The sequence below is a fragment of the Nipponia nippon genome, unplaced genomic scaffold (genome assembly GCF_047370975.1).
Source record: "Nipponia nippon isolate SJK-2023a ecotype South Korea unplaced genomic scaffold, ASM4737097v1 scaffold_3, whole genome shotgun sequence".
Classification (NCBI taxonomy): Eukaryota; Metazoa; Chordata; class Aves; order Pelecaniformes; family Threskiornithidae; genus Nipponia; species Nipponia nippon.
This window is the reverse complement of record NW_028262347.1, coordinates 127,179,028-127,190,084: the sequence shown is the minus strand read 5'-3', so window position 1 is coordinate 127,190,084 and position 11,057 is coordinate 127,179,028. Positions and strand designations below refer to the sequence as shown.

General features: G+C 36.6%; 1 protein-coding gene across 1 annotated transcript in view; it reads left to right on the top strand.

The window, feature by feature from the left end:
* Window positions 1-357: 357 nt before the first annotated feature.
* The window catches only part of CFAP46 (cilia and flagella associated protein 46), an 81,047-nt gene continuing 70,347 nt past the window's right edge, over window positions 358-11,057 (top strand). Inside the window, exons 1-7 of the mRNA XM_087765970.1 lie at window positions 358-440; window positions 1,006-1,130; window positions 2,122-2,253; window positions 4,722-4,786; window positions 5,320-5,484; window positions 8,939-9,062; window positions 10,467-10,561. Coding sequence (XP_087622096.1) covers window positions 392-440; window positions 1,006-1,130; window positions 2,122-2,253; window positions 4,722-4,786; window positions 5,320-5,484; window positions 8,939-9,062; window positions 10,467-10,561 — 755 coding nt within the window. The 5' untranslated portion in view covers window positions 358-391. The remainder of the gene's footprint in view (window positions 441-1,005; window positions 1,131-2,121; window positions 2,254-4,721; window positions 4,787-5,319; window positions 5,485-8,938; window positions 9,063-10,466; window positions 10,562-11,057) is intronic.

Here is an 11,057-nt window from a genome sequence, read left to right as displayed (position 1 = left end):
TGCCCCCGGCCCAGCGCCGGGCCGGGCGGGGCGGGTCCCGCCGGGGCTCGCCCGTCCCTGGGGCGAGGCGGGGAGCGGGGGGCGGGCAGGCGCCCGTGTTGTGGGAGCGCTGCTGGGATACGCGGCCCGGCCGCAGCGCCCGGAGCGGCAACGGCAGCGGCGGCGGGGGTCGCGGGCCGGGAGCGGGCGCGGGGCCGCCGGCGGCCGCCTTGTCCGGGCGTCTCCGGGCGGGCGCCTTCCGCAGCCGGTTCTCTCGGTCGTTCGGGGAAGCTTTCGGAGGGTCTCATCGGAAGACGCCTCCTCAAAGCCCCGTGCTCGTTTCGCAGAGCTGCCCCACGTCTCTCGGGCGGAGCGGGCTGAGGCGGGGCGCGCGGAGGCGAGGCGAGGCGGCATGGAGCTGGCCGTCAGGGAGCGGCTCTCGGCAGCAGAGAGCCGCCGAGGTAAGAGGGCGTGGGGGGCTGCGAGGCTTTGCCAGTCATTAAAAACAGGTAAAATGAAAGTCACGCTTGGAACGCGAAAACTGCTTGATCTTCATCTGTTTTGTTTCTAGATATGTAGAAAACGTGTTCTTTCTCTGAATGCTTTAAATGTGCTTCGTAGCTGTGAATAGAAGTGGCTGCTGTGGTGTTCTTAATTTAATCTAGTTTTCTTCCAGTGAAGTTTACTTCATGTAAAAGCTTTAAGGACTGGATCTCGAATTCCTGTCTCAACAGAAAGAGTACTGTTGATTTCGGGGAACTGTGGATCAGGCCTTCGCAGTAATTCACTTGTGTGCTAACATTAGTGATTTTAAATTGCGAGAGAGTTGTTAGTGTTTCATCCTACAACTGTGGCTGACTTTGAACAACATTTGTTGGACGTTATTTTCCTTAAACGTGCATAATTTATTTCTGTAAAGGACAAACAGGATGCTGTATAGTTGATTTGAAATAATGCAATCATGTCTGTCAGTCCACCTTGAAGCACAAATCGTCTGTTACATTCTTTATTCCTTTTTTATTTCAGATGTTCAGGCTTTGAAGAATGCTTATGAGTTGATCAAATCAGCCAGTCAAGGAAAATCTGCACTCGATTCATCAGATAACTTCAGCACCGACTTGTATGTTTTATGTGCTGAACAAGCATTTCAGGTTTGTAATTTAGGCAGTTTATCTGTATTGAATAAAAACGTTTATATGACATATTGTATTTACAGTTGTTGAAGTTACTACTTAAAAATATTCCCAGAAGTACCTGTGAAAAATATTACACTCTTCTGTTTTTGGAGAGCAATTGTTTAAACATACATTTTCAGTTACGACTTGGCCTCTAAATTATAATTTATAGTCAGTCAGCAAACTGTGGTTTGTGAAGTTTGTAATTAGACCAAAATATGCAAGGTATACCATAGTAATATAAAATAGTTTGCCATGCCTGTTTTTTCTTGTTACGGAAAACTAACGTTAGCAATTTGGTTATGACTGAAGAACATGTGTTTGTGAACAGTCCCTACTGGGCAAAAGAAGAAAAGGTGACATTCTAATTATGAAAGATTGTTGCTAATTGAGATGTCTTCTATAAAATATGGTAGAGGTTCTTAATTTTGAAGTATTTTTAAATTTTCAATCCATGGGTACAAGTGATTGGATTTCAAGCAGACAGAGTTTCTAATAACACAATTTTTTTTTTCCAAGCTGCAAGCCACTCAAATTCTGTTTTCTGAAAATTAATGTTCAGCACTGACACCCATACAAAATCCTGTGGGCTAATGTCCGTCCTTTTAAAAAAAAATTCTGCTAAGAATTTTGCCTTTATGTTAACAATTCTGTTAATGCCTTTTAAAAGAGGAAACATTTTTTGTATACTGTAAGGGGTTCTATGACTGAGTGACTAAGGAGCTTTGTTAAATAAAGGAGCTATTTTTCTACACGTTTGGAATAACAAAAGTCTTGCTTTAAATTTTAATAAATCTTAATGGGTTTGTACCAGATCTGATATGCAGCTTTGTGGAATATTCTTTGCATACTGATATGCAGTTAGATGTTACACTTTGAGCAGGCGTGCATTTTTAAAAACTAACAATTGTTAATTAAGTATTTGTTGCATTTTTTAAATATTAAAAATTTTTTTTTTTACTCTTAGCTGGGATATCTGGAAATGAGCAGTGACTGCCTACAGATGTATTTTAAAGGAAGATTTCCTGTGAACCAGTTTCTTGGCAGAGCATATTTGTGCCAAGGCCAGTTGCACACTCCGCTCTCTACAGATAATTTGGTGAGAAATTATGAAGGTTGCATTATATTAAGCCAGTTTTTAAGAGTATTTCTTCCTAGGTTTTTATGTATTTCTTTCAGTCATTTAAAATACACAAGGGTAATCAGGACTATGGAAAAACCAAAGGAAAATATATCAGTGGGTAGTTTGGGAGTAAACAAAACTTACCAGCTGAATTAGACTAATATTGCAAATACTTTGAGGAGGGAAAAAAAAAAAGAATGCTTGAAAAATTTTTCGGAGGGTCGATTGTTTTAAAGTCAACCTTTTCACTTTTTAGATCAATATGATACTTTCAGACCAAATTTAACTGTAACTGGTAAAAGAGTTACCAGTTTTATTCAGGATCACACTAAGCATTTCACAGAATCGTGGGAAATGGAAGACTGAAGGGGCCCTCAGAGAGGTTGTACAGTTCATTTCTCTTTTGTGGCAATGTGCTTCCACCACTAATCAGTAACCTTTCCATGTAGTACTTCGGATGTGGCTTTTTGAAATGAGAGATGAAGCTTTCTGGTAGCGACTCAGCAGGATACTTCTGCTTCTAAAAGCTTCTGCGTGTTACTGCTCGGTGACACCGTGTCCGTACCTGATGAGTAGTTTTTACCTCCTGCTGAATTCAAAATGGAGGGGGATCTGTTTTCTGTCTTCAGTATTTCACTTGTCCTTGTACTGTGGTCAGTCAGCTTTGGCAATTTGTCAGCGATATGTGGCTACTAAAATGGCCTTAACAGATATTTGTGGTATTTGTGTTCACAAATTTTCCTGACAGATGTTGCTGTAGTTTCTTTGAATGATGTGTTTGAATTAACTTTCAAGCTAGAATATTTTCCCTATTATATGTACTTTCTCTACCTTCTCTGAGTGCATGTGCAGAACAACTCATCAGTGGTCCCTTTAAAACTTTGTACACATTTGAAAAGTATTTTCTAATGTCCAGTTAGCCTTTTATATTTCTAAATTAAGCAAACTATTCTGTGATGTTTTCTAAATCTCAGCCAAATTTTGCTGTTTTCTTCCTGACTCTTGCTAACTTCTTAGAAATTAAGAATTGTCTTAGGATGTGCAGTCCTGACTTGGTTCCCTTGTGCTGCATGTTGTAATGTGCTTTTAAGATACACTTTGTATCCATTGTAAAGTTTTTTCACTGCTGTGTTCCTAAATCATTTGGGAAAATCGGAGTGGCACAACGTCTCATGCTGTGTGACTAGTAATCATCATTACTTAGAAAAGATAAATTTGTCCTTATTTTGGTTTCCATCCTAAGGAATCCTTGTTAGTTGATTAAGATGCTTATGTTCTTAAGGGCCAAGTGCAACTTTTCTACTTTAGTATCTAATACCTCTCAGGCTCATAATTCTGGTTTTCTCTTTATCTAGGCAGTTCCCACTTATTGCTCAGTAGCCTTCTTATGCCAGTTCGACAGTCCAGTAAATCAGTCCCAGCTCTCTTGGAGTTTTTAGTTATTCTGTTCTGTCTCACTGTAGAGAGTCCCCTGGTGTTATTATACCCTTCCTGCCCATCCAGTTCCACCTCCGCTTTGCCATTTCCACTGCATCTGTCTCTTAGGCTTTCAAAAATCCCTTTTTATGATCTCATCCATCTTCTTTACATGCTCCCTTTGGGTATATGTACATACTGATGAGATCCCCCCTGAGCCACCTTCTCCAGGCTAAACAGTCCCAACTCTCTCAGCGTTTCCTCATATGAGAGATGCTCCAGTCCCTTCATCATCTTTGTGTCCCTTCGTTGGGCTCTCTCCACAGTGTCCGTGTCTCTCTCCTACTGGGGAGCCCAGAACCGGGCACAGCACTCCAGGTGTGGCCTCACCAGTGCTGAGCAGAGGGGAAGGATCACCTCCCTTGACCTGCTGGCAACACCCTTCCTAAGGCAGCCCAGGACACCCTTAGCCACCTTTGCGGCAAGGGCATGCTGCTGGCTTGTGTTCAACTTGGTTGACCCCCAGGTCCTGCTCTGAAAAGCTGCCTCCCAGCTGCTTTAACAATAAAAAGAGCATGCCTGACACACCATTCAGTTGACAAATTCTTGTTGGAGCTTTTCTAAAGTAAATAATACCTCAAGTTTTTTAATGGAACAAACTGATATTATTTTTTTTCCCCTGACTTTGCGCTTGGACGTTTCTGAACTTTCTTTGCTGAAAGCTTAAAAAGTACACAGCTTTGCTGTTCTGGAAAATTTCAGTCCTGATAATTAAAGTTTGGCAGAAATGAAAGAAACTGAAAATATAGTCTTAAAATTTGAAATCAGGAAAACATAGTAATAGGCAATGCTACCGATTTTAGTTATTCTGTTTCTATGGCAGCAACTTATTATGGCAGTATGCTTTATTTGAGATTAGTCTGAAAATAAAAATTATGAGATGTGAACATATTGAAATAAGAAAATAATTTATTGATTTATAAAAGCCATATTTAAATTGCATGAACAACTTTTTTGTTCTGTTCTAGGAAGAGTTTGAAAAGTTTGTGCTGTTTTTTATGAAGGCAATAGATTTTGCCACCCATGATCGAAGGTAAGCCCTGCTGATAGGATTAACTGTTTAAATCTCAGGAAATGTTACTGAGTTAGGTTTTCATAGTTGTTTGTCTCGGATTTTCACTAGGTAGTCTGGACTTTTGTTGTTTGGGTTTTTTTTGCTTTTGTGGATTTTTCTTCCATTTTGTTACTGCACTTCTGTAACTGCTGTGCATGCTGCAACAATATAAGAATATTGAACAGTCTTAAATAGATGGGATAAGTCAGCGTATTTAAGGCTGGTAGATATCTCTGAGCATTTCTTCCCCTTTTATATTTATGCTCTGCAGAAAGAGAGCACCATGTTAGCTTATTTTAAGTGGTTAATTACTGGACAGAGTGTAGTTGCAAGAGTTACTGTATTCTTGTGCGGTACTTGCATTCTCAGTTCTTAGTCAGGATTGGTTCTTATCTAAACACATAGGAAAAGTTCCAATTTGTGCTTCTTAGAAGTGTCTTAAAATACTCTGTCTGTAATTTTATGTTTATCTAAGTCCATGAAATACTGAATTCTTCATTCTTGTTTTTCAGATATTATTTTTTGATATATAATGCCTCAGTTCTTTATTGGCAACTTGTGAGGCCATATCTTAAGCCTGGATTCCGCTATTGTCTTATTCCCAGCCTTTATCAGATTGTTAAAGCCTTAAACCAAACTGAGGAGCAAGACAATGAATGGAGAGCAGAACTCATGATGTAAGTTTAATTAATGCCCCTACATATAGGCATGCTGTAGTCCTCTTGTACATGTGGCTGCCACCTCAGGTAGTCTTTAATAATGTATATTTCATTGGTAACATTGTAGATACATTTATTGTGGAAAGCTTAATTCATAACTCTTAAAGATACGTAAATGGACACTTAACATAAGAGGGGCTTCATTTCAGTATTTACTTTGAGGTTAAAATTTTAGTGGCAGAGGCAGTTAGGCCCTAGGTCCGATCTGAAGCATCACTGTCATTTTGGATGTAGTGTTTGAGTCATTGCATATGTTCAGTCCTTTTAAGTAAGGAGAAAGACAAACTCCTGTTTTCTTTAAGAACTATTTTCTTCAGGTAAAGAAACATAACCTTTAAATAGATAACCAAAGATCTCTTCTGTCCTCTGATCCCTGAAGAGAAAGGAACAGCCTGGTAAGGTTGTGAGAACATATTCAGGGTACCTTCTAATTTCCTCCTTCTTCGTATGAAGACTTCATATATATTGACCTAAGTTATCTTTCTTACTACTTTTTTCCTCTTGTTAACCCATAACTGTATGCTGAAATGAAACTTTATGAAAAATCAATGAGCAAAATAAGTAGTTGTATTGCAAATACAGCAATTAAGAATACAGAGATGATTCGTCATCAGTAGCGATGTGGTTTTTATATGTCAGTCACATGCTTTGATGTACAGTTTGGTACTGTGTGGTTCTTATCAATGTAGTTAGTTTAGATCAAGCTTTTTCCTTTCTAATTAGTATTATATCCAGTTTTGTTCAGTATTAAATTAAAGGCTGTCCCTGGTAATTTGGATATACTGCTTGGCCTAATGTTTCTAAGCATAAGTGAAATAGGTCTTCTTTTAACCAGTCTTAGGCAAAATAAGAACCCAAAAGTTATGAAAGGGAAAATAACTTGCATAAACAAGGCTTTAAGATTTAAACCAACAGGTTTTCTTTCTGGGAATTAATGAAGGGAAATAGACTGTTATTTGAGAGTTAAACCTCCCAACAAGGTGAATTTACACAATATCTTTAAGTATTATGCAAAAAATTTAGAATTAAAAGTCTAATAGTTTTTAGGGAAGAAATTAGTAATCTAGAGTTGGATAAAAATGCCTTCCATATTTATGTCTGTCATAACTGAAATTTGTCAACCAATTTAAGGTTTTATTTAGGAAATATATAGGTTTTTCTGCATACATACTGTTCAGAAGTGTGTATAGTGTAATTTACACTGAATTAAATAATGAATTATTGTCAGAATCTTTAAAAATTGATATTACACTGAAGACAATTCGTGGCTGAAGAAGTACGTTGTAGTTATTTTCCCCATTTCAAGGATGTTCTTATTAAGCATGACTGAAAGTCCTTATTACTTGTATAAGGAAATGAAAAATGCAACCTGATTAAATGTAATTTTAAAAGATAGGCACAAATACAGAGTTTTTAAATAGATGTGTAAGTTGTTACTTTCTGCTACAGCTGTTGGGTTTTAAGTGACTGAATAAATTAATACTTTTTGATACATTGCCTTTAAATACATTTTTCCATAATGAGAATAGCAGAAAGGTCCATGTTAACGTATGATACAATATGCTTAATTATCAGTGTATCTGTTGAAAATATCCTTGTTTGTTTGAGCTATGTATGAGTGGTCTCAATCTGACTTCCTATTGCATGTTGAACGGTGTGGATACGATGACACCTGCACGTTTATTTTTCAGACATCATCAGCGGGTTGTTCAGATGGTAGAATTTAAATATTTTTGTGTTTAAACATGGTGACCTCTGCTAAGAAAAAATACGTGTGAAGGAGTTTTCTTCAGACAGAGTAAAGGGTTTTAGCAAAATATTCTTGGAAATTATTTTCTTAGGAAGTATGGGATCCACGTTAAAAGATTAGTTTTCCTTGAATTCTTTAGAATGTGAGAGCCTTTGACAACGGAGGTTGATTAAATTGCTGGAGTTAACAGTCCTGGGTTATAACAAAGCATGCATTTTCTCAGTGAAAGGCCCCTGGTTCTGCCATCTTCACGGAACAGTTGAGGTTGGAAGGGACTTCTCAAGATCACCTAGTCCAACCCTCCTGCTCAAGCATCTTGGTACAATGTAGTTGATAGTTGTTGAGAGCAGTGTGCCATTTTTTTATGGAGTGGCTACATATATTTAAGGCTGATACTGGCTTCTTTTGAGGGCATGATTGTATAAATTACGTCTGTGCCCAGATTATTTTATCATGTTAATTAATCTAACTGAAAGGCTTAAATGATTAATTCATTGACTTAGATTAGAAGTGAAGCTAAGCAAGATTAAAATGGAAGTCAAAAAAACCCTCACAATCAGCGCAGTGCAGTATCGGTACTATTATATACATTTGCATTATTACCAATTATTTGATAATAATTTGATAATAATTGGTAATAAATGGTGTATCAATATCAATGTATTACCATTCGTACATTTCTTGAGTAAAGCTGGAACATAAACCTTGAGATATCTCTACTGAGAGAAACAGTTTTATGTGCAAAATGAAGAGCATCCATGTATTTTTTCAAGGTCAGACAGCCTTTTCTCAGAGATGTTTTGGTCTGCTATTCTGCAGACCGTTTCGAGTTCCTGTTACGCTTCTGCCACTGTTTTTTCCTTTCTCTTTGTGAACTTTTCTGTTTCTTTGGTCTATGACTGATGGTTTATTGCTATGCAGCATTTTCTTTATTAGCGGAAACTGGAGGGAAATAAAAAATTAAGTAACAAAACATTCCAAAGGGTATGCTAAAGGTTATCTAGAATACCGTGCATGCAGTTTTTTTATACCAAACGTACTCTTGCTGAGATATTGATGAGAACTAGCAAGTGCACACAATGTGTGTGTGTTATGAAACTAACGGTAGCATTTATTTTTTCTTACATTTGTATTTATTTTTTGAATAATTTTTATTGTTGTTGTTTTTAATTTATTTCATGGAATCACAGGCTATTTTTCAGTTAAATCAGATAAAGTATTGAAAATCCAGTAGATATGTTGCAGTTTCCAACCTGAATAGTTTTATTTTGCTAGATGGCTTTGAAATACTAGCTTCTCTAGTAGTTAAGGGACAATCTTAGAATACATCTCATAGACGTGTTTTTCTCATACAACTTTAAATAATTAATCATTTTAATTCCAGGTATCCCGTTGAGAAAAATTTTCACAAAAATCTCCTTTTCCAAGATTATTTTTGTGATCTGCAATAAATACATGTTAGCTGTGTATCTCAGGAAGAAACAAAGACATAGAAGCTAAAGGATCTCTTTCGTGTTGAGTCAATGCCTTATCGCACTAATTGCTTGTACTGCATTTAGGAGTGGTACCTTGAATATAAAGAGTCTTTTGAAAAAATACAAGTAAGAATTATTTCAAAAAGCATTAATAAATATTTAATACAAATATTTATTTGATCTGCAGAAATTTACTCGAGTGCTTCCTGGATGCTTCAAAACTGAAAGAAGCGAAAGAGTTTTCATGTACCGCAGCAATCTTTATTAAGGAAAATGTTCCAGAGAAATACTCTCAAATATTTTCTTTAATGGTAATGCTGTAAAATATTTTAAACTCCCAGTAAGACAGGAGCTTTCTGTACATTTCATAAAATCATAGTTATACTTGTTAAATATGTTGTTTCCTTCATTTAAGTTTTATGAGCTACAAGATACAGTAGATATGCAGAGATTTTTACAATTTGTATATTTTTGATACTATAAGCAAAAGAGCTCACTACTGCTCCCTGTTATTTTAATACAACATAACATCATCGGGATAACTGTTGCTAACCCTAAACATTCTGTATGGGAATAATTACTATTAACACAGAAGGTGTAGTGGGTGCAACTTAACCTGCTTTATGCCATTCAGGGCATATTTAGCATCTGTTGACTTTTCTCATGCTGCTAAATACTTAAATGACCCAACTTGAACCCTATAAATAGTTCTAGGAATCGGAGCATGTGACAGCAGTTCATAGTTCTTGCATGCCCTTAATTTGGGAAATAAGATGGTGAAGATGAATGTGGCAAAAGCAGAAATAGGCAAATAAAACTTGTAAGTTGCATGCAGTCATATTTTCTTTCATTCTGCTACACTATTGTCTTTTTTGTCCACTCCCAATCACTGCATTTCAAGAGCATAGATTTATAATATAAAGTTCTCCAACATTTGAATTAAGAGAACCAATATACAACCTTCCAGAGGTATGGTAGTAATGAAACAATAACATTTAGGCAAGGTTAAAATGACTTTTTTATTTTTTAGAGGCAGTGTTGAGCGAAGCTATTTGACAGTGGCTGTAAACAGAAGAATACAGTAGTTCTAAAATTGTACTTGGGCTATGTGTCTCAGCAGGGCTATAGAAGTCTGATCCACACTATTGAGTGCTTTAGTAACAGCATTATTAAGGCCTGCAAAACTTACTGTTCCAGTACAGCTTAAGTAATCAGTATTGATTGCTGTGGGCAGTCAGTGTGAGAGAGTCAGAAGAAATGATTTGCACACATTTAATGTGTAACTCTACAGTTAAATTGAAGTAACTACAGTTTATTGTAATTTCTTCATAATATTTTCTGTTATATATAATTTATAGTTACAGATAAATTTGAATAGGACTTATTTCTCATAGCTGGATGAGATGATTTCAGAATGAGTGTTATCAAAAGGTGTTATTAAAAATGCATTCATTAGAATTCTAACTCAGATGTTAGTTCCACATTTAGATTTCTGCTAATGCTTCTGATCCTCACTATGTGAAGATTAGCATAGCTGTACTAGGTGAACTTTGTGGTATCTGTGCAGAACAACATAGATTATTGTAGTAGCCTCACTGCTCTTAAAGTCCACAAAAAAGCCTACAGTCAACATACCTGCTTTATTTTAGCCCGGTTGAGTGTCTGTCCTTTGTTTGCTTATTCAGTCAATTAATAATTAAATTGTTATTTTATAGGTATATCACAAACTAATGGATATTTCCCAGGTAGAGAAGGAAATACAAAATTCCATCCATTTTTCAGTTATTTATAAAATGCAGATGTTAAAATTGTAAGTATTAAAATGTATTCTTCCACTTGTACTTTGATGCTTGATATTACAGAGGTAGGGTCAGGTTCTGGCATCCTATATGCCAGTAGAAAAATTTACTGCAAAGATTAGTTTCTCAAACGGAAAACTATAATGACAGTTTGGGTAGTAAGTGTCAGGCCTGTCTAGAGAACAGCCTCAGCTAAAAAGTGAAATAGTGCTTTCGGAATGTAGGGAATAGTGTGTTGTACAGATATTCTCAGGTGAAAGAATTTAAGAGATTGAAAGACATCTTTGTATCCAACAGATTCAGTTCAGTACACAACTTGTGTAAAAGAGTAAACATGAAATGGGGAAATCACACCTAAAATATAATGCATGAATCATGAGGATGGGAAGCATAATACTTTTAAAACTTTTAAAATTTTGAAGTCATAAAACAATTTTGAAAATTAGACTTCATAACAAAATCTCATGTAAATTTTCTTCAATGTCTCAACACTTCCCTATTTTAAAA